We start from the raw sequence: 23,806 nt of genomic DNA, 5'->3' as shown, positions 1-23,806 counted from the left end.
AAATATTTTCTCCACGGCGATAGTCATTTTTCACGGTTGACCGTCGTCGAGGGCTGGCAGATAACAGGCGCGCACCTTCTGATATCTCTCGTCGGGTCGAGCAAAGGCAAAATCAGTCGGGGAGGGGGAAAAAGGAGAGTGGTGAGTGGAGTAGAGTGTAGAGTGAGAGAGTGTGAGCGAGGGATGGGGGAGGGGGGAGGTGAGCGGTGTAGCGAGAATGAGAAGGTTGTCTCCGTCGCTCTGGGTGGTAGAAGAGTAGGTCTGGCCGGCTAGTCATTAGTCACTTTCCGAAGCAGAGGCACAGACAGGCTGTGGTGGTATCCTCTCCACCACCATCACCACTGCTCTCTACCACTACTACTACTACCACCGTACCCCACCTCGCCTCTCGCGTTCACCGCGCGTCTCTATCCCTTCCTTTCTCCACCAATACCAATATTCTCCCTCCCGCTCGGTCGGCCTGTTCGCGCTCTTCTTTTTCCTCTCGTCGCGGCCTTGTTTCTCTCTCTCTCTCTCTCCCTCTCTCATTCTTTCTTTCACACTCGCTTGGCATTTTCCTGCTCGCTTGCTCGAAATGGTTGTCAGCGTATATATAGCGCAACACATCTGTGTGTACAACAGGGCATATAGAGGACTATATATATAGTATATAAGAGCCACCCTCCCATCCTACTTTATCGCTATCCCGTCCTGCCCGAAGCAGTGGCGCCGGCTTTCCGACGTGGTCTCTCTCTCTCTCTCTCTCTCTCTCTCCCGTCACAGAGAAATTCTGCCGGGCGGCTGGCGCGTTCGGCTCCTCTCGGTGCTAAGCCTCTCGCGCGTCTATCTTGATTGAGAGGGAGCTCTCTCTCGCTCTCTTGCTCGGGGAGTGGGAGAGAGAGAGAGAGAGACGGATGGAGTGGAGAAGGAGAGCTCGAGAGGCTGTCATTGATCGTCCCGACTGCGGCTCACGAGCCGCTAAAGGTCCCGTACGAGTATACGAGCCGCCGGCTGCACGCACACACGAGTCACGCATATCGCGTGCTTTCCTGCCTCTCCTGTCTGTCCTGCCCACCCCCCCCCCCCTCTCCCGCTTCGATCTCCCCCACCCCGTCGACTTTTTCCAACACATTTTCCACCTTCCCGCTGGAACCGTGCCAGATTTCTTCGCGGGACCCGCTATTAGCCACCACCCCCCTTCCACTCTACCTCTAAGACATGTACACGGACGAGCGTGGAGTTTCAGGAATAGCCAATTCTCCGTCCTATATAATCCCTGGAAAGGAATCTTCGGTACGGAGCGTGTACGGTAGTCGAGGTATATAGAAGGTACATTGCTCGGCACCACGGTGGAAAATAGCGAGAGCAGCGCGCGACGTCGGCAGCTAAGAAATAATCCGGTAAGCGATATTGCAGTGGAGAAGTCGCGAGAGAAATTCCGCGAAAAGACGTGCCATTTCTTACGTCAATAGAGCCGGGAGAGCTGAATCCGAGAGTTGAATGGTATATATATATATATATATATGTGTATATATATAGGAGAGCGAGCGCAGCATCTGTCGGTTTTCCACTCTTTCGTACTAATCGCTCGGGCGTTGTTCGCTTCGGCTGGCTGACTGAGCTCGCTTGGCATTGTGCGCGCTAGGACCACCCAGCCGAGGGGTAGCAGACACTTCCGTGCCTAGGATGAATGGACTGAACGGGGAAGCAGGTCGGACGTGCGAAAAGCGCTCCATGTACCGTCAGCCGTGGCGTGGCGTGCCGTGCCGTTCTAAGAAACTAATGGAACAAAAAGAGAAACGGCCCCATTACCGCTGCCGGTGGGGGAATACGCTACTGATAGAGATAGTGTACGCTCGAGTTCTCTCGATGTATATATATATGGACTTGGCTGTGCGAACAGATAATTCGCATCTCGGAATTTTCCCCTGTCCCATATAGGAATGTTAGTATATATATATATATATATATATATATATGTATATTATATCTGTCACCCTCCATGGCACACCTAGGCCATGGAAAACCTTCGAAATTGCTTTTTAATCCATCGGACACGGCGGAACCGATGGGACGGGAAACGAAGACGGAATAAATATTTGAAGTTGCCAATCAGCTTGTATTTTACGCGATGGCTACGTGATAAAGCTGACGCGCGTGTCGCGAGAGTAGACCAGCTGGTCGAACGGAAGGCGTGAACGGAAGTATTGGCTCTTGAGCTTTATTTCCAATATTCCGGACCGGATCCGTCGCCGATCGTACTGGATCACGGCTCAATTATTATGAACGCCAACTTCAAGTTAAGTGTGTGTGTGTGTGGGTGTGGGAGCTTCGGTTATACACGAGTGGCAGCGAAGGTTGGCAGGGGCCTAACGAGGGTGGTCGACGATCTCCCATCCATATATCCCCAACATATATCCTCCGCGCACAATTCTCCTCCGCTCTTTCGACGCTTTCGACTCTGCTGAGTCACGCACGCTGCAGAGAGAAACGCCGCGAATGCTCTCTCTCTCTCTCTCTCTCTCTTTCTCTCGGTTAGCTTCGGGATCCGCTCCAGTAGATATTCCTGCCCCGGGTTTCTTTTCTCTCCAATGAGATTCTCGCATCGATATTCTCACTTTACGCTTTTATTGGCAGCGCGCTGCACAGATTAGGCCTCTCCTCTCTATCGTCCGGTTAAATCGACCCGAAGGAATCCCTTCCACCGGCGATAAATAATTCTACCGCGCCAATCTCGTATATCTCGCTGCTTAATCGTCTTTCTCTCTTCGACACTGTGTACTGGGAGCCAATATTTTCATCTTTCCTATATATATTACGGATGATGGTTTCAAAATATATACATGTATTATTGGCTCGCGCCCCGGTTATCGGTCAACGTCCACAGCGATATATCACCGCAGCGCCTCCGTCAATTAGCAGAGTACGTACGTTTTTCGATGATCCAATAATAATAGAATTGTTGGATACTTGGAACAGGTCGCTGACCAATAGCCTCTCGTCGTTGTCACGCGAGTGCCTCGAGCCGTGAAAGATATCTTTTTTTACCGCTCAATGCTAATCGCTTCTTAGCAGTTACAACTGTAAAAATTTCCCATCGGCATAAAAATGAGAGCCGGCATGGCAATTTTACCGCGTTACCATTCTCAAGGAATCCTTTGTGTCGCAATTTTATCTCGCTCGGGCTCGTTCGTGACCGAAAGAATTGTGCCGAGGACTGCTACTGTTGTTGCTGCTGCTGTTCCTCGCGACTGCAAGTCGGAAACCGAATGTGTTTGCCACGAGAGAGTGATATCGGGAAAACACGATTTTCACTCGAGGACTCTCGCAACAGTTGCATTATTCCTGGAAAACTGCCCGGGAGACTATTAAATGGCTCTATTCGTAAAATTTACACAAAGTAAAAAATCGCCTTTTAAGAAGAAAACTATTCCGAGAGGGAAGCTTGGGGTTTCGGCGTTCTCGCAACGTAGCGATTTATCTTGGTGGGAGCAGAGGCGGAGGTGGAGGAGGAGGAGAGAGAGAAGAAAAAATGTGCCGAGAGCATAAGGGAACGCGGAGCTGTATTTTACGAGCTGGCGTGCAACGAGAGAAAGAGTAGCGCAGGCGGCCGAAAGAGAGATAGAGCGAGGGAGGGAGAGGGAGAGAGAGAGAGAGAGAGAGAGAGAGAGAAAGTGAGGAGAAACGATATCTGGCGCTTTCTGGCTTTTCCGTCGGTACGTGCCAGCGTTGCATTTGCCATTGGTCCTCCGGCTACATTGTCGCTCTTATCTCGTCGTTGCAAGCTTTGTCGCGGGCCGATCCATCGTTCCTGACAAGATGAAACTGTGTCGGACGACCAGACGCTTCGATCTAGCCGAAAACAACCAGTCTCTCTCTCTCTCTATCAATAAAGACACGAAGCGTTTAATAATCGAATAAAAGCCGGAGGAGCGGCTCTTTTCTCGGACAAGTATACAGCAGAAGGTTAAAGGCGAGCCGTGAGTTCCGGAGGACGAATAGATACGGTTGGAGGGTTTACGGGTGAGAGAGAAAAAGATGGCACGGAGTAGAATGTTGAAGAGAGCGGGGAGCGGCTGTGTTGTGCGTAGAGCGATGCTCAGCGGCCCGTAGCCAGGAGCGGCCAGCGGCAATTAGCAGCGGGCCGCCAAGGGAGCCTCGGCCTCTCACACTGCACACAGCCTTTTCCCCCTCGTGCTTCCCCCCCCCCCCCCCACCCTTACACTGCATCCTCTACACTGGCGCGCGCTCGCCGCTCGCTCGATGCTTCGCTCGACTCCTCTTGCAGCTTCTCACCGCATCCTCCTCGCTCTCGTACGTATATATACCCACGGCTCGATATTTCTCTCCAGTCCCGTGGCTAACGCGACTCTGTCTCCCCCCCCCCCCCCCTCCTCCTCTTCTCTCTCTCTTTCTCTCTCTGCATCGCTGCAGGCTCGCGTGTGCTAACACGGACTCGTGTACGCTAGAAAGAAACCCAGGGGACAGAATGGGAGTGAAGCCACAGCTTTTTGTCCCACACTGCGCAGTCAGCCGATAAAAATAGATGGTGCAGAGGCAGCCGGAGCAAACGTGCAACTCTCCTGCTGCCGCCTCCCGATCGCACCCCCACCCTCCTCCTCCTCCTCCTCCTGATACGCCGCGCCGTGGCTGCTCTCGCAGATCAGCTCGATAGCACACGACTGCGATCCCTATCCTGATCTCTCTCAGCCCTCTTCGACTTTCACGATGATCCGCCAAATCTTCGGCTGAAAATAGCCGGATCTTTCGTCGAAGACGCCGGGAAACTGGAGACCCATTAAACGGATATCAAGGACAACGGCGATGACAGCGATTCTCATCGGCTGAATTTGGAAATTCGAGACGAGCACCGGCATCGATTTTCCCCTCGTTAAGCAAAATGCCGTTCACGACCTGAAATCTGACTTAATTGAAATATGATAAAATTGCCGGGAGCTTCGGACGATAAATAAGAGCGGCGTTTCACGATTCTTTCAGCTTGCTCTTATTCTCTCTCTCTCTCTCTCTCTCTCTACATATATATATATATATTGCACTTGGCTTCGGTGTGATACGTATCGACCCTTTCCCACCGAGAGCGATCTCCCCCTCCCCCCGTATTCCTATATCCCCTCCAGCGTGGCGTAACTTGCATGAGTCTAACTTACCGCTTTGGCCGGATGGGAGACTTTGCGGTACCGGATGCGGCCCGCTCCAGCCAGCAACAAACAGTTAGGGAATACCGGTTCGTTATTTGAGTGCAGAAGCGTGCTGATGGCCAGATAAGGAAGCGATGTTCCTTTCGTCGATACTTCTTTTCTCCCCCTCCTCCCTCCTGTTCTTCCATTCCAGCGCTATATGTACCTATATAGATATATACAGGATATCGAATTCAGGACTCTCGGCAGAAAATTCCCAATCCCTTCGGAAAATCCCTGCGTTATTTCCAATGGCGAATCGGTGATGAAATATTCGTCTAACGAGCACGAGCACGCACGAAGCGTAGGCGTGGACGAGTGGTTAAAGGCCCGTTGGAGGAAGCTTGGAACGGATCGTTACTGGTAGCCGACGAAGAGGCGATTTGACTGAACACCCGGAAGTTGCTCTAAGTGTTCCTCGGGGACTACCACGGCTGAGCGCGTATCGAGAGAGTTGAGAAGTGAAACTCCAGAAGAGACCGATATCCGATATCCGTGACCAATTACCCGTGTATCTTTTGCACTTTGAGCCTCCGTCCTTTTCCTTCTTGATTGATTCATCGGCGCGGCCAAACTGTCTCCTGCAGGTACTTTGCCCTGCCCTGCCCTGCCCTTCGCTCAGAAAATATACTTCTTTTCCCAAATGTTGCATGTGAAATGTTCCAATATATATATATAGCATTTGGTGGGGATCCACAGCTGAATCGTGAAAAAGGAAAGCGCTACCTTATTCGGAACCGCTTTTATGTGATTCTGGTATTCTCCTCGAGAGAATAGAAATCGTCACGAAAAATGCATGACTAAGACTCCTCGGATATTAAACTCAATTTGTCGATTGATAAACTTTAATCGACCGCAGTTTTGGTCTCTCTTCTCTCTCTCTCTCTCTCTCTCTCTCTCTCTCTCTCTCTCTCTCGCTCTGTCTCTCTGTCTCTCTCATTCCTGCAAAGAAAAATACTTTTCAATTTTATATATGTACCATGCACCTATACCATGCACACACATTTTTTCCCAGAGAATTTTCCTTTCCTCTCTCCGTCCCGCTCGCTTCGATTTCTTTTCCTCCAAGCTGTAATAGGATTTTGTTCGGTGCGCCAGCGAGAGAGCAACCCGAAAAGTGGCAAGGATTTGATCGGAGAGAAGCCTCTGGTCAGGTATATTCAGTGTCGGGCTACTTTTCGGCAAATATACCACTACTAAATCCGTAGTTTGTCCCTCGGTTCGCGCGTGACTGCTTCGAATTAGAATTCAAGCGCTATATCGATCGTCCTGCTGACCTTCATCGGTTGAAACGAATGCTCCTAGTCTCTCTCTCTCCCTCTCTCCCTATCTATCCATCTATCTATCATCTAGCTCTGAGAAGGCAGGTTTATCCGCATCGATCTGTCCGGGCAAGGGCAATTAAGCGAACGGGAAAAATTCGTTTGAGAGCGTCGATATCGTCGAATAGGCCGGCTCGGCAAAGTGCTACCGTTCGCAGAATTGTGATGAACGCTCTAACCTGCCTAACCCGTCCTGACGTAGTACGCTCGGAGGCTCTAATAAGCGCGTGGATCGATATCGATCGAAGCCCGCTGCCCCTCGACCCAACGCCTACCTTTTTTTCGGCTCGATACGTATATATCTGTGTAGATAAAAAAATATCTACGCGTACAAATAGTGGAAGATACGTGCATGGGTCATCGATAAAGCGAGTTACACTCTCCGGCGATAAGGAGAGGAGAAGGTACGGATGGGAAGAGGTCGACGGGGAGTGAATGCGGCGAACGTCAAGATGGCTTCGTGCTGAAATTATCGCTATCAGACGACTATCGATTGGCGCCGTTGGATGAAGAACGTAAAGTAAGAAGAGAGCGGCCACGAGGAGACAGTCGCGGATGGCGTTTAATCCCATTTTCTTCGTGGTTCGCGCTCGAGGTGAGAAACTCTTCAGGGTGTGCGCCTCTGGTAGAGTCATCGATTTTCGAGAGAGAGAGAGAGCTGCCTCCCTAGCTCCCACTCTCTCTCTCTCCCCTCTCGCACTCTTTCCATTTCTTTCCTCTCGCAGCGTGCACGGCATTTAAATCTAAAAACGCGCGCGGCAAACTCGGCCGCGGGTAATTGGAGGGTCGCGGAATTTGTTGCTTCGCCGACGTGGTGGAAAGGGGATGGGTGGGGAGTCTAGGCGAGAGTGGGTGAAATACGAGCGGCGGTTACCGTAGGCAGCGCACAGCGAGAGCTGGTAAGCGAGACGACCAAAACGAGACGAAGCGAGAGAGAGAGAGAGAGAGAGAGTGGGGTGTGGAGGAGCGAGAGAGGGAAAGCTTGCGCAGATAGCGCAATGAGGAAGAGCGACGAGCGAGCGAGGGAGAGAGAGAGAGAGAGATGGAGCGAGAGAGTCGGATAATCGGGCACACCGCAAATCCTCGCGCGTGTAAATGAGTTACGGACAAGGATGGAAACTAGAGGGGGAGTGGGTGAGAGAGATAGATAGAGGGGGAGTTGCAGGAAACGACGGCAAAATCTAGCCGGAGAAGAATGGAGGGGATGGGGACCGCGAGAGGCTACCGCCACACCGGAAATGGCGAGAAAGAGTGAGAAAAGAGAGAGAGAGAGAGAGAGAGAGAGACGGGCTACCGTAATGGGCCGTAGGTGCGAGGTTTGCGTGTAATTGGATTCATGCCGTCCCCGCAGCTCTCCGAGAGCCACCTCCGCCCCCCGCAAGCACTCCGCAAGCGTCGCAAGCTCTCGGGCGAATTAACCCCACGCAATCACGAGACAGACGACACCGGTGGCCCCTGCCCTAGCTATCGCGTGCTCTCTCTCTCTCTCTCTCTTATCTTCCTAACTTTTCCCTACTCTCGCTGACGTCACACCTCCCCCTCCCCACCATAACCAACAACCCACAGCCACCCCGCAACCACTCTACTTTCTCGCTTCCTTCCTGCCACTCCCCCCCCCCCCCCCCCGGGCCAAGTTAACGTGCGAAATTTCAAACTTCCACCGCAGCCGCGCATCGTAAAACTTACCGCGGCCAGGCCAACGAGCGCGACAACGTTCCTCTACGTGCGTGCTAACTGTATTTCGTGTCGGTTACCCCCGTGAATTCCGTATATCCGTGTGGACCGCCTACCACCGCGCTGCCACGCACCAGCACACTGGAAAATCGTAAACGGCCGGCCACTCCGGATATAAAAGCTTACGGCGGAACTCGTCCGAGCGCTGCGCCAACGCGCCACTTTTTGGCAACGACAATTTTCCTGCGCTCTCGGAAATCGAACGTCGTTCTCCGGCAGACCAGCGACCAGCTTTTCGCGATGCTCCGTCGACGCTCGATCCCATCGATATTACACGGTGATTGCCCACGCTTTATCTATGTAGGTCGGACACAAAAATTGCTCTCTGAACGCGGATTTGGCGCATGCACGCGTTAATTGTTAATCTCGCTCGCTCCTCTCGTTTTTCACCCTGTATATATATATATATATATAGGTACAGGGCAATCGCTCCCACACGCCAAACGATTTTCGTGCCCGTGCGGCGTACACTGCTGTTGCAAGCGAGTCGAGAGGAAAAGGATTCAAAGCGCGGAGGAATTTTCACGCGTTCTTTCGAACCTTCCTACGCTGCAGTTACTTGGAGGTTCACCCGGTATAATACGTGGCTGGTCGCAGCCAGGGACGGACTCGACGCTTTAAAGCCGCTCAAACCGCCAATTGGTACTTGTGTTGATTCGTCGGATTACACGTACGATACCTCCACTCTGCCGAGTCGATGAACGTTTTCCGTCTGGAAGAGCCCGGACTGCTAATAAAGTCTCGCTTCTTTCTGAAACACCCGTTGTATCGCGAAACTGCTGGTTGCACGATCGTCGCGTGATATCACCTATCGACCGATTGCGTTGATTGGACGGATTAAATAACAGTTGTGCGATCGCGTAGAGCAGTCGTGGTAAAAGCAGCGGCAGGTCGAAATTACTCGGGGATCCTCCCGTTCGCGCACCGATTTTGCAAAATGCACCGTCCTTGGAAATAGCGGATTATATTTGCGCGCCAATTGGATTCGCCGTACTTTTAATCCGAGCGCGCGGCGGGCATCACCCTCGATTCGCGCTGCAGCTTTTAATTATCAAAGCAAAAACATTATTCGCATTCCAGGATCCTTCGGAAAATGGTAAACTCGGTCAAACTAAATATCGACGAGCTATCATGTAAGAATGGTTTAAATTGCGGGAGAAGAGAGCGATTAGTCGATCCTGTGCAACGACGCTCGATCTCGTCCGAGCGAGAGCGATGATTTTGGTATTCGTGGTCGTGGGTCGAATATCCAGTGATTTTCCGTTGGAGGAGGGTGAAGTGGGAGGAAGGGTTGATATGGTTCTCGAAGGCGATGAAAGGACAAGAGGCGAGGAAGACGTGGAAGAATAAAAAATGAAAGGACCCAAGAAGAAGAAGAAGAGTAGTAGCTCGAGTGGCTGGCGATCGATTTCGGTGTCGGGGCGCGGATGTGCAGTTCGGTCGCTCCGTGACGAGGAGGTGGTGCAGGGTCAAAGGGGTCACCCGGTATAAGCGTCGTCGCTTGCGGGATCGTGGCTTCGGGCGTTTAGCAGGCCGCAATCGGCCGGCTGGTGTGTTGATTCCGCGCACCGGCGACGGCGGCGGTAGTAGCGGCGATATACAGAGATATACAGAGGGAGAGAGAGAGAGAGAGAGAGAGAGAGGAGCATGGCAGATAGTAGGTGAAGGAGAGCGCGAAGAGGGAGACGGAAACGGAACGCAGCGGCGGAGGGAGGGGGGGGGGGGGGAGAGTGGGAGAGAGAGAACGTGGTTTGCGCTTGGCCCGGCCCGGCCCGGCCTCGTGCTCGACCCTGCTCGCTCTCCTTCCCACCACCGCATCAACATCTCGATCCGTCTTTCTCTCTCTCGCGCTCGCTTCCCCTCGCACTCCCCCCTCCACGCCTCCCCGTGGGCTTCTCGTTCTCGCTCGGCAGCCGAACGCAAACGTCTGGTTAATGAGGCGCACGCACACACGCTCACGCGCACGCGCACGCGGTCTTGCTCCTCTCCCCCCTCCTCACACTCTCTCTCTCTCTCTCTCTCTCTCTACCCACCGCATCCACGATTTCCCTCCTTCCGTCGCACCCGCCGCCAATCTTCTTTTTCTCTCCCTCTACTCCTGCACCACCGCGCCGTGCCGCGCCGCGCCGGCCTCGCATACAATGCGCCACGTCGCGCTGCCTAGGCGTCACGGTAATGACATACTCCCACACACGAGCTACCGATATCGTGCCACCTAACAGCCCGCCACGCCAATAGCTCTGCTCTGGCAACTCCAGCTGCCTGACAGTATTCTCCGAGGAAACTGCCTCCCTCTCTATCCCTGAACCACACCAAATCGACGCACCAACAAACCTATTTACCCATACCGCTGAACGTATCGTCCTTGGTTCCGACACCAGTCATCGATAAAACCCGATCGCAATTGAGCGTTACGCAAAATTAGCTGCGATCGTCCCTCCTACTCTCGCCTCTCGCCTCTCTGAAATTATTTCTCTCTCTCTCTCTCTCTCTTTCTCTTTCTGTCTGACGCGCGCATTGTAAACTTCCACACGTAAAGTATTGAGCCAGTCTAAATTTTTTATCAGACCCCTTGAACAGACAGACGTGGAAAGCTCGGTCGATTTCTTTGTTCGTGTATAGAGGGATCCACGTCGCTTTTCAGCCTTTCTGCATTTACATGGACGTCCAGACTGATTATGGTTTCTTCCGGCGTAGTATTTTTCAGGATTAAATCCTGGCTGATGGCAAAGTTGGACGGTGTTGTCATCGGAATATCTTGCCCAGCATTTTCCCCCTCGTAAAAAGTCTACCGGGAATCCTTGTTCATTACGTCGTGTTGATCTTGGACGTACTTCCCGACAGCGTAACAAAGAATGAGAGAGGAGAGTATAGGGTAGAGCACAAGGCTGAGAGCAAGCAACGGTTTCACTCTTCATCGAAGAGCGAGAGTTTTACTCCTTGTTCGCGCGCTACCTTGGATTTCTCAATCGCTCTATGCCCCCTCCACCCCCCTCCCCTTCCACCTGAGGCCACTTTTACGGAATTTTCATCCCAGCTACCTCGTTCCTCACCTTCCACGGGCTTCTACGAAACTCGCGTCACGTTCGTCGACGGACCATCAAAAAGTTAGCTACTGGAGGACGAGGACGCTGCACTGATACTATAAAAAAAAAGTCTGGAATGAAAGAGTGACGAGGAGAGGCCGGAGATGGGAGGAGGGAGGATCGTGGAGAAGGAGAGAAAAGAACGCAACGGTTGAATGTTGCGGAGAGGATGAGCGAGTGCTTGGTAGCGCGCGGTGAAACCTTTGAAGATAAGGCATGCGTAGCTCGCCAAGTCTTTTACATCTTCCGAGTCGTTTCCATCAACTTTTCAAACCATGCGCGAAATCTCGGCACGGCTAAGCTTCTTTTTCGAGGAGGGGTGAGGGGGGGGGGGAGTGGGAACGGAGGAAAATTGATACAGCGCGATATGTTAAATTCGCATATGTATATATATATATTGCCGTGTGGAACTCACGATGATTCCGGGGAGAATTTTTAATCAGTGATAAAATGGACCGAGGAGAATTCGACGTTTCCCGATGGTTGGTTTCATATCGTTTGTTCAATCGGAAGAGGAGGTGGGTCGGAGAGAGAGCGAGAGAGGCGATAATCGCTGTAGAGAGCCGTGGCGAATCGTGAAAGCCGGAATAACGCGAACGGGCGCGATCAAAACAGGGATTCAAAGTGGTGTTGGGCTGAACTGGTGAGTGGCGAGGTCACGAGAGATGCGGCGGGAATTGGTAGGAGAGGATTGCGAGGCTCGCAGGGAGGAGGGAAGGTTCGCCAAATTCGAGCCGACGAGGTTCGATGCGTGACGTGGTAACGCAAACAGAAATCCGACACGCCAACCAGACAGACTGAGAGACATACGGCAGGGTTGACGGGGTTGGAGTGGTTTACGGGGGTTGGGGGTGTCACTCGTGTGACTGTACATCGTGCGCGAGCCAACCCTCTAGCTGCTTTGTACCTTCCGAGGCTGGAAATTCGAGTCGCTCCGTATCCGTACACAATACAAGTCATTTTTCCCGGTTAACCCGCCGCGCGCCGATCCGCAAAACGATAGCCCAAAATCGATCAACTTCCGTTTCCTTACGGCGTCTGTCCGTATATATATATATATATATCTAGGTGAGAGAGAGAGAGAGAGAGAGAATGACTCGGCGCTATCATCGATAATTGGCCGGCCTATTCTAGGCAGTTTCATCGGACGATCGGAAATTACGCGTTGAGCAAATTGCGCGATGCAGCATGAAAACCTGGGGCTTTTATCGTTCGCTTTTATTTTATTTACCAAGTCGTTCGCGATACCTTGCTCTCGCTATAATATATAGCGTGCTCGCACGATGCTTCGTTATTCGCTTGTTAGTTTAAAAAGAAAAAACTGCGAGGGGATCGATAGCGATAAGCTCTGGATGAGCGGCAAGGGGGAGGAGGGGAACGGGAGGAAAATTTTCGAATCGCGGATGAAATCGACCGTGAATTTCCACGGGATGGTGACTCCAGTGTACGTGGAGGAGCAGGGGTCTCAGTTATTGGCCATTATGGTAAACCTCCGAGGCTAATAGTATCAGCGACGAGCAGTCAGGAGACCTCTACATTTCCCAGCCATCCGTCCTTTCTGGGTCCTTTCCAAAGTCGTGAAAGTGCTCGCTGCACTGCCATGCCGGAGCCACTCGAGTAATTTGCGATCCCAATACTCTGGCCTTGGCGATTTTCGCCATCTCTATTTTCCTCTACGTTTTTTTTCTTTTCCATCTTCTCTCTCCCTCTCTCTCCTCATGGTACATTCACCGAGTCGATAAGTTTAAATCGGAGGGGAGCAGAGAGAAGATGGTGGATATAATCGTCGGGTGAATTCGGGTTCCCACGACGACACCAGGTAGCCCACCCCCACTCTATATACCTTTGGAAAGACGCTGCAGGCAGGTCTTTCTTGGCGCGGACTGTTCTCTCTCGTGTAACTCGCTCGGGCCTCCGGCAAAGGCTCACCCGGTGCTTTTGAGCGGTGATCTTTACGGGACAGCCGGTTTCGGTCCCTTGCACGCGCTCGCCAACTTCTTATCCACCTCTCTCTCTCTCTATCTCCCTCCTGCTCTTTCCTCAGGTTTCTCTCTGGCTCGTATAATGCGCTGGCTGGCAGCTGCCTTCCGTGCGGTCAACGAGGCTGCCCGGTTCGCATCGTTCCACTCCGTGCGTGGAATCTCCGGAGATTCTCCTCGTTCTCGCGCCCGTGATGCAGGGTTGGGGAACGCGCGCGGTTGCGTCTTCTCGGAACTCCTTTCCTGCACTTATAGTCTTCTCTCTTTCTCTCGCTTCCACAGTCGAGTCCCTTATATTCCAGCGGAGAAAGTCCAGAGGGAACTTTTCGTGGCTTCTAATGGAAAAAATCGAAATAATTGGCGAGGATTGAGATCAGCGTGAGCAAGGTATACACACACACACACACACACACGGGCGTAGCGCGGAAGAGTAGAGGATGAGGATATATATAGAGGAGGATCTCGCTGGATGGAGAGAGAGAGAGAGGAAGAAGTTTGATGAGCCGGAGAGGAGAAGGCATGCTCAGAACGCGACGCGCGCCGAGCGAAAGACGAACAGCGGTGAGTTGGGATGCCGAAGTTTTGTCCAGCGTGGTACAAGTTTTGACCGGATCCCGTCCCGCTCAAGGGTCCCGTTTCAAGCAGCGGAGGGAGGAGGACTTGGGAGCTACAGATACGAATCTCGTGGCGGGAGGCCGATGCTCGGCTTCGTGGCTCTGCCAGAAGGTTGGAAGGGGGGAAGGGGGGAGAGGAGGTACGCTTGCGAACGATGAGACGGCGCGCGGACCTTGTAATAATTTATTCGGCTTAGGCCCGTTCCGCAGCGCAACGTCGTGTCTCGTCAAGGCCGACTGCGTCTGATTGCGCGCTGCACGCACGTGGAGTCCCAATGCGTTATCCCCCCCCCCCTCCCCTCCTTCTACTCCATATATACTCCTCCAATACCGCAACAGCAACCGCGCTGTTGTTTCAAATGCGTCATCGCGACGCTCGAATTCAGCCACTAGAGCGCGAGGGAATTAATCCCAATGCAATTATGCAACTCCCATACAGCGGTATCTTTTGATCTTTCAACCTCCAACGATATAGCGTTATCCGTTTTTGGCTTTGCTCCTTTTTTCTTTTACGGGAAAATATTTGCCGACTGTTCTCCCCCCCCCCCCCCCCTCTCGATAACCGGATTCGGCAGCTTTGAAAATTCCGAGCAACGCGAGAGCCCCATTAACGGCGAGAAGAGACGAATACACACGAGTCGATCGAAGCTTCTGGCGGTTTGTTGGTTTTCCCATATAACGGTGCGTTCCTCCAGCGATTGGCGATCGGTTTCCGGTGGTGGGCCAACCACGACGGATTCCAGGTCAGACCTGGCCTGGCTGGCTGGCTTATCGATTGGCGTTTCGTCGTTAGCGATGCGCCGAGAGGCACTTTCATGGGCCGCCGGTGGTCGAGTGTTTTTACGAGTGGACGCTAAGGGCTGCTAGAGAAAGCAATGAAAGTCCCAGGAGCGCCCCAGCGAGAGGAAACCTACCGTCTCGACTGGCTTCGCTCGGCTCGATAAACGCCCTGTCCTTCTCGTAAATACGCACAGGTGACGAACGCCCCGAAGCCTGACAATTATACGGCCCGCTTGATTTAACGCGCATCGAAAACCCATAAAACGACTCGAGTCCAACTGGCGATTGGACGGATCCATCAAACGACTCATCCCTGAAACCAGTCCACTGGGTCGCGCCTCTCTGTATGTACACCGCGCGCGCGGTTAAAGTAATCATATTCCAAAAGCAGTCTCGTCACTCATGGACAATTTTCTCGTATAGGATCAATGATTGTAACAAACGTTGGAAGAAAACTGCAAGATTATGCGTAAAATAAACTCGTAGACTATATAGGATAATAAAAGGAACGATCGCGCGCGCGACGCCGAAGAGTTTGGCTTCTTTGTCTCGTTGTCCGAAAGTCAAAGAGTTTTTATACCCACGAGAGCGAAAGAGATGGTAGATGCATGCCTTCGCAATTTGGTCGTTCACAGCACACCTCCCTAGACATCTCGCCTGGATATACATCCTTTCGATCTCTGTTCGCCGAGTGAGAACCTTACTCCACCCCTCCCCCTTAGTTTATCTAAATGGCTACTGGGTGGCCTGGCATCCAACGCCGACTCTGCCCAGCCAAAACTAACCCAATCACACGGGCCAACTCTGAGCAAAGCCTCTCCAAGACAAACAGCGATGCTGGCTATCCTGCAGCAAGAGCAGAAGAAGCTTTCCTTCCAAACTAATACTATTACTATATATCGGCTCCATTTGGTCTCCCACTTGGAGCAGCTCTTACGTCAGACGGATAGGTTTCTTAAATGTCCCCGTAGGAGCCAAGACAAACAGCGATAGGTCTTTGCGCATAAAGTGCCTTTCGCGGAACACCGGAAGAGCCGGTGCTTCCAGCCGGTAATCCGAGAGTGTCGAAAATGCGGTGGCCGCTTTTAGAGCTTCCAGCGGCACGACTCGGCGTACATGCAACACACTGACGCAGCTAGCCAGCCAACTTATCCCTCTCCCGGCCGGCTTCTCGATCCCCATGCTCTCCCGTAGATAGCGAGCGCACCGCCGCTGCGCCACAGCTGCGAGAATACCCTCGAGGGATCTCTCTCTCTCTCTCTCTCTCTCTCTCTTGCTTGACTTGGCCTCCAATCCAGCTCAATAGTCACGCTATATCGATTCCAATCTCCGACGTAATTACCACCAATCCAAGCAAGCTCGTTTTTCTACCCCGAAAACACTCGCGACGTCCTTGAATTTATATTCCGTCGAATGTCTCGCAATGGAGTTTTTTCTCCCACGCGATATACATATATATGCCTCTTCGACGCGTCGCTTATCGATTTATCCGAGGATAATTGACGAATCGCGCGAGCCTTTTCCGGAATCCGTAGCTACGAGCCTCACCGGGTTCATCACAGCCACCAAACAGATTCCACGCTGCGCGAATAATAATTAACGAGCGTTCTATATATATTTCTCGAATACTTGGGGAATTCCTAGCGCGTTCCTTTGTTCCCCGTTACCGAGGAGAGATTCGCCAGTTTTTCCCTCATTTTTCCTTATTCCTCCCCCTCTAGGACGACGTCTGCCACGGTCTCGGTATCGTCGTCTGCATACAATTGGAATGCGCAGTTTTAGTTTCGGGGGGAGCATTTTCTGCTTCGAGTATGGCATCAGCCACGGCTCGGAAGAAGATAGGAACGTCGAAATGGATCACCCGGTATACGAGGAAGATTCGTATACGAAACACTCGCTGCATATATATATATATATATACGATATACACACTTCCTCTCGTTCGTATTCTCTTTCTTTACGTTTTTCGCCCGTTTTTAATCCGATTTGTCGGCCGGCTCGTATATCGGTGTTTCTTTGTCATATTTTTTTTTCTCCTTTTTTCGCCGCAGCATTTCCGTGGCGCGGCATTCGTTTAAAATGCAAACGCGCGCGCGGTCCACGGGGCTTTAAAACACCCGCTATATCCGGATTGCCGCGCGTAAACTTGGCCCCGCCCGAGAATCGCTCGGCTTACGCTCGGCGGCGGAGATTTATCGGCGGACTTTCGGGAATTTCACGCCAGGCTTGCCGGGAACACTGGGAATCGCCCACGGAAGCCGCGCGCGCGCGCGCGCTCGCGCCCACGAGTCCTAATTGACCTGGCAAGTTTCGCGAAACAAGCCATTCCTTCTTTCTCCCGTGGTGCATTCGCAAATTGCCTCGAGGAAGATGGGAGGCGAATTTTTGGCAGAAACACACCGAGCAGCTACGAACTATATATATATATATATATAGGTGGTTTTATTAATATGCGCATAATCCCGTGCACGGTTTTTTATCAAAGGTGAAATCGAGTTTTGCGAACGAGTCGGGACAAATTCGGTGAAATTCCGCAACGCCACGCTATCTTGGCCTGGGTACCCGTTGGGATTTATCGCGCACGGGCTGTGCCCATTCGCGAGAATGTCTCCGGAAATTCTGCAGCACGTTCTTCCGTGGAAGCTGGCAAACTTCTGGCACGGAGAGAAAGCTTTCGTAGTAACGATTCCGGGCGGTGATGCTTCCCTCGTTAACTTTGCGATTGGAGAGCGGCGCAATCTTCCCTCGACTCTCTCTCTCTCCGACACTCTACACACACACACACACACACATATATATATATATATATAGAGCAAGTACACACTGATGAACACACACACTCCGATTCCCTCTCTTCTTCCTCAGTCTATCGCCCCTCGAGAACCTTGCGAAGTTTACCGAGAATGCCTGTAGTGGCCTGCGCTTACCGTATCCATGCAGTCCTTGCGGAGCCTCGTGTGTGGCTTTTAGTGCCTCCCACCCCACCCTCCACACCTCCCACACCACCTTCCTAGCTCCTATATACCCTCGCGATAATGAGCCTTACGCGTTTCGTGACCGCAGCTTTGCTTTCAACGAATTAGCCTCGCTACCGAAAACTCCCTCTCTCCCTCATTAACTCCCTTCTCTAAACCAATGAAAAATTATCTCCCCACGGTCTTCCCTTTAATAACTCTTCAACTATGCTAGGAGACTCGTGGTATTCTTACACCGAATCGAACAGTCGCTACTGAATTATAAACTGTACACGCGAAAAATCCTACCGCCGGTAATTAATAAAGAATGGGATATATAACTTTAAATCGAATTGATAAGTGGTAATTATTAAGCGGATTGAAATGTAGGATCAAATCAGAATCGAAGTAGGAAGATGAATAATTCGAGGGACTTTTTGCGCTTCTTGGCTGGATCGATATCCGTGACGGATTGGAAATTGAAGGCGTATGCGAAGTGGGGTAGAAAAGTTTCAGCGATATAGCAAACATGAGGAAATTCTCTTTTCCGCGTATGTCTCCGCTCTGGACTTGGAATTTCGCATCCCGCTTGACGACACGTACCAGGAAGAAACTATCTACGCTCCATAGGAATTCTAAAATGACACACGGATATTGTTTACCCTCAATCTCATTCTTCCCAAGTTGGTCTGAAAGTGTTAAACAACAGGAAGGACAGATTTCGCGGCTTTTTAAACTTTGTTCTCAATATATATATATATATATGGCTAACTCGCTTTCTCTCTTAATCAATTTAACAATTGTTCCTCGGTTATGCCGCGATTTCCCTCACCGAAAGTCTCGCCTTGGTATAGAGGTTGACTTAATACAGTGGTCAGCCAGATATCGACATTGTTATCTCGCTTGACTACAATCACTTAACCGAGCCATGAGCTCCACGAGTTCAACTTTACCCTTCAACAGGTGTTTAGGGAAATACAATAAAGTCGCGCATGCGTGATCAATTTCTTAAGAACGGAAGCTTGGACGAATGATTCGACGCGTCTCTCCCCGAGACTCTCCTATGGGATCACATTGCTGCAGAATTAGGAGAGCTACGATTTAATCCAACCTTAATCCGCCCAAGCAAATTTTTCTACCGCCCGAGAATCCTGCAGTATTTATCTCAATCGATAATTTTTTATTTTTATAAGTATGTGGAAGATAATTAGTTTGTCGGTCAAAAGATCATTCTCCGGCTTTATATGCAGTATTTTTTGTCAAATGACAAGTTTAGGTTCTTGCAGAGCCCTGCAGTACCAGCAAAAAGGGAGGGGGAGGGGCTGGGCTCTGCAGTATCAGCGTAAGCAAGGTGGTAGGTAATAGTAGAGAGCTTGGAATCTGGCGGTCGGTACCGAAGCACTCTGCATCTAGTCGATAATAGGAGATTGTAGATAACCTTGAAGCGCTTACCAACAATGTCTTTGAACTTATCCTAGATGGCGGGATACCGAATTTTGAAAATACCCGAGTCAAAAAATGTATCCAACACTGATAAAAATATGTGGAAGCACCGTTTAAGAAAAATATTCGTTTTTTGATTGCAGGCGTTAAACGGCGCAGAGGGTACCGTTCCAGGAAAGGTCTACAAGAAGGTGGCGATCGTGGAGAATTTTTTCGACATAATTCACGCCGTCCACGTAGATCTGGAAGGTCGTCCAGGGAAACACGCAGGGCAGAAGCGAACCTACAGGACGGTAAGGAGGAAACAGGATTTATACGAAAATATTAATTACGCAGGAATTTGCGAAATCTCTCTAGGAGAATTCGGAGCCGCCTTTGGGATTTGGCAAATTCTTGGCTGGAATCTGGCGACACGCGATATTTACCGATCCTCAGGGAGAGTATTAAGGCGTTCAAGCGTCGAACACTCGATACTACACGTCATCTCACATGTTTCGTCGTACATTCGCGTAAACCTCTCTCCAGGGTATCATATCTGTTCCGCGGATCTTCCTCTTGCTTAGTCTCCTCTCTCTCTCTCTCTCTCTCTCTCCTCTTCTATTTTATTCCCACTTACTCTTACAAATGTTCGCTCAGCCACTCTTCGACGTTTGCCCCATCTCCCTTCTTCTCTTCTTCTTCCGTCCCTCTTTCTCTATCACTCCCTCCCCCTCCCTCTCCCCCACCCCCCTCTCTCTCTTTACTCGCCGCGATCTGCTTGTGATTCAAAACCTCAGGACACTTGTTGCATTGCCTGCTTACTCACACACGAGCAGCGCTCCGACTGTTTTACGTTTAAGTCGCCTTACTCCGCGGTGCGCAGTATACGTACGATTCATCGGCCTGGAATCTTTCTCGCATTATGTCCGTTCAACGCTCGGCATAACTCTCCAGTATCGGTCAGCGTATAGCTCTGTGTCGAAACGACGTCCAATCACGGCTGGACTTCCCGGATCAAAGCAAATTGACCGTGCCAGCTGGTAGCGCGCAATCGGATTTATGAAAAGGAAACGGAGACCGTGTCGAAAACTACTTCCAAACGATGTTTATGCCATTGGTGCAAAATTTTCTTTTCACCATCCCTCTTCTTGCAAAAAAAAAAAAAAAAAATTAACGCGCATCTCTCAAGGCCTCTCGCGCGTTGGTCAAGGCGTGCATGATATTTTAGCATTGCATAACCCACTGTAACACCATGACCGCAACGAGCCGAAGGCTGCAATTATAATATCTGGCGAGAAACGTTGCGCGCCAGTCGCGAAGAGGTTCTTCGCTGAAAAAGATTCTCCAGTCTTTGCGGAGGAGAGCTAATGGGGGATGTAGAGGGGATAGCGGTAAGTTTGCCACTGTGTCATGTCGATCTGGAAGCTATTATCTCGGAGTTCCTCGGGTACCACGCCTTTCTTCGCAGCGTTCGGAGCCTCGAGTAAATCTTATCGAATTACCCCCACGTTGTACAGTTATATACATCAACCTTTGCCTTTCTCGGCTGCCAGCTACCATCCTTGATTAAGTTATGCCGCGCCTCCACCTCCTTAGAGAGAAACGTTTCCTATTAAGAGGCAGAGAACATCCCTCTGGCTGAATACCTCCTCGCAAAGACATCAAAGTTCCGTTACTACTCATGAATTTTCCTCGGTGGGCGTTTCGCAACGTGACATTGACGGTTCCACCGGAGCAGAGGTCACTTTTTACCTTTGACACTGCTCGAATTCGCTTTTTCCCTTTCCATACTTGCTCCTTGGTTCTTTGCACAGTATATATGTATATATATATATGCAGCATATTTAATATATAATCGATCTGTCGATTTTTTATATCTGCACGCGCATTCATCCAATTAGGCAAATCATCGAATTTGATTGGTTTGATTTCAGATTACCGAGACGTACGCGTTTTTGCCAAGAGAGGCTGTTACGCGTTTCCTGCTCGGTTGCACGGAGTGTCAGCGACGTCCAAGGACCCCTAGTCCGACGAATTTGACGAGTCAGTCGATGTCAGTGGCGTCTGCCGCAATATCGACGTCGACGAATCTCAGTCCTACTCCAGTGGTAACGGCAACCACCAGCTTGACGTCGACGTCGTTGCAGAACAGCCAGAAATCGCGGGAAACGTCACACGTTCAGGACAGCAAGAGTCTGTACAACTACAGGCATCAGAGGCATCAAAAGAACGCGGTTAATGCTGAAAAGTTGGAGAAAGAGAAGGAGAAGGAGAAGGAAAAGGAGAGGGAGAGGGAGAGGGCGAGAGAGAGGGAGAGAGAACGGGAACGGGAGCGGGAACGAGAGCGGGAACGAGAGCGGGAAAGGGAGAGGGAGAGGGAGAGGGAGAGGGAGAGGGAGAAGGAAAAAGAAAAGGAGGAAAAGTACAATCCTCTGAGCATCACGAATCTTCTGAAGAAGGACAACGTTCCCAACGGACTGCTATCGAGTACAGAGGCCTTGACGGAGGCCAGGAGGACACCGGAGTCCGATCGCGCGAGTTCCAAGAGCTCCGCGTCGTCCAAGAGGAAGAGGATGTTACCGGAGGGTAGGACTCCATCCCCGCAACCGACCCAGCCATTGCCCAGACCTTGGAGTCCGGGCCTCGATCCAAAGAACACACCAATAGACTACAGTCTTCCCATAACTACCTCCTACCTGAAGCACCAGCAGAGGATCGCGGAAAAAAATAAGGCAGCGGCGATAGCGGCCGCAGCAGCGAAGGAAGCGGAAGAGGATAGCAAGGCGGCATCGACATCGATCGAGATCGAGAACCTCGAGAGGGAGAGATTTTCTCCGGCGGCGGGACTGATCGATACCAACCTCAATCTACTGGCTACCATTCAGCATTTGCACTGTCAAGTTATGCTGGCACTTACGGAGAGACTGAGACCATCAGTTTCTATGCCAGGCCCTCTAATTCTACCCTCTCCCTCGAACATTCTACCAAACGTCGTAACGATGGGACCGGAAGTCTCCGTGCAAACCGGAGAACACCACGCATGAAGAGTTGGTCCTTCCGCGCGCCGATTGTACAGATCGTAAGGTTAAATCGACTCCTGGCTCGAGACTCCAGCTCGTTAAATTTGGAAGAGCCTAGGTGAAAGCTGAAGAGATTTATCGTCGTTTATCGAGTTTTTCGATCTTCCCGAAATCTACCTCTTAGAGAATTAAAACGGAAGATCCGGTGAGATGGGGAAGACAGCATTGTTGTTTCGGTCGATTACGGCGTTCATATCCGTGTTTCATCGTGCATTAGACGTTCTTATCGCGTAATTTAAAGGGTCGAGAAGGTGGTTCGGTAGGGAATGGGACGATAGGGGGAATATCTCGCTGTGGCAGCGCGACGATGGACTGGCCCAGACTCCGAATTTGGGTCACACTTTCCGTGTCACGGATTTATAAGGAGCGAAGTTGGCTTTTGTAGGGAGATGGGCCGACATTTAGAGAACAATTCGAACGAGCGAGAGACTCGCACCAACTCGGAATAGACGAATCGATGGCGGAGCGGCGACTGTAACGCGGACATCTCTCTCCTGAATATTCAACGAGGGTAACATTAGCCCTCTCTGATCCATTCCCAAGCAAAACCTGACAAATTCCAGTTCTCGTTTAAATCCATGGGATAATTCATTCTGCCCGTACCTTTTTATAATCGAATATTTAGTATAATGTAATGAAGTCCGTGTTACAAAAATTCCATAGAGAGCTCAACGGCGCATTGTAAAATCAAAATGTTCATAAATTATTCGCAGTGTGTAAATAACATGTATTTTTACCTAATTGTCGAAGTCTAAATTACAGAAGAAAGAGTCCTCTCGTACGTAGAAATTACTATATTAATTATACGAAAAGTACGATTTATTTTATCTCGTTTGTTTCCTTCTTTCTTTGCGCGCATTATTATCATTATATGATTATTATTAATATTATTAATTGTTTAGCCGAAACAAAAGACATTACGAGGTAATGCGGATTGATGAATTTGTAAATTGAAAATTGCTTGTCGAGTTAAGTTACTCGTTGTACCTCTCGTCGTGTTCGAGCGTGACGCGTACAATGTACCTTCATCCTCGAATACGATATTTCTCAATGCTAATTTCTCCCGCATCGATAGTTGCCAGTCAGGTGAGCCACTTCGTCAGGTATAATATAGGCCTTAAGGTGTGCTTAACACGAAATGTTTATCTAGAAGTTCGATAATTGCCGTGAAAGTAGACAGAGTCCTTTTCTGTGAATCCGAATGCTCTCTCGTCAGGTGTTATATATTAATTTTGTAAATATTTAACTCGTTGTAATATAGCTCACCAACGCAGTCGTTAGGTTATAAGCGTGCGAGTTTTACTATCGTTAGTATTGCTGCTACTAGATTCATAATTATATTATAATTAATAACACGATAATTGCTATTATTGTAATATGAGCATTATATTTAAATTGCACACGATAGAGTCGGGGGAAATATATGAGTTCAAAGTATATATTAATGGAGTTTGCGTGTCTTTTCCTTAATCCTTAAGTTGATATATAATTCCAGCGACCGACAGACAGGTAAGAGAGATTGGTTCTTCAGGGGAAGCTTCTGGTGTGTGGGGTGGTTCGCTGTATATGTGAGAATAGAAACGGGTTAGATGGAGGGAGTTCGATGGTTGATTCGATGGAGGAACAATGAACGCAATTGACACTTCTCGTCGCGAGAA

General features: G+C 50.4%; 1 protein-coding gene across 1 annotated transcript in view; it reads left to right on the top strand.

Annotated features, from left to right (window-relative positions):
• LOC136778471 (uncharacterized) overlaps positions 1 to 23,581 on the top strand; it is a 29,035-nt gene extending 5,454 nt beyond the window's left edge. Inside the window, exons 3-5 of the mRNA XM_066735321.1 lie at positions 19,233 to 19,382; positions 21,003 to 21,316; positions 21,464 to 23,581. Of these exons, the coding sequence (XP_066591418.1) occupies positions 19,233 to 19,382; positions 21,003 to 21,316; positions 21,464 to 22,112 (1,113 nt within the window). The 3' untranslated portion in view covers positions 22,113 to 23,581. The remainder of the gene's footprint in view (positions 1 to 19,232; positions 19,383 to 21,002; positions 21,317 to 21,463) is intronic.
• Positions 23,582 to 23,806: the final 225 nt, after the last annotated feature.

This window comes from Prorops nasuta, unplaced genomic scaffold (genome assembly GCF_024137725.1).
Source record: "Prorops nasuta isolate Cenicafe-Biocafe unplaced genomic scaffold, Cenicafe_Pnas_1.2 PNAS00014, whole genome shotgun sequence".
Classification (NCBI taxonomy): Eukaryota; Metazoa; Arthropoda; class Insecta; order Hymenoptera; family Bethylidae; genus Prorops; species Prorops nasuta.
Note: the sequence above shows the minus strand (reverse complement) of the source record. Positions and strands in the feature narration are given on the sequence as shown.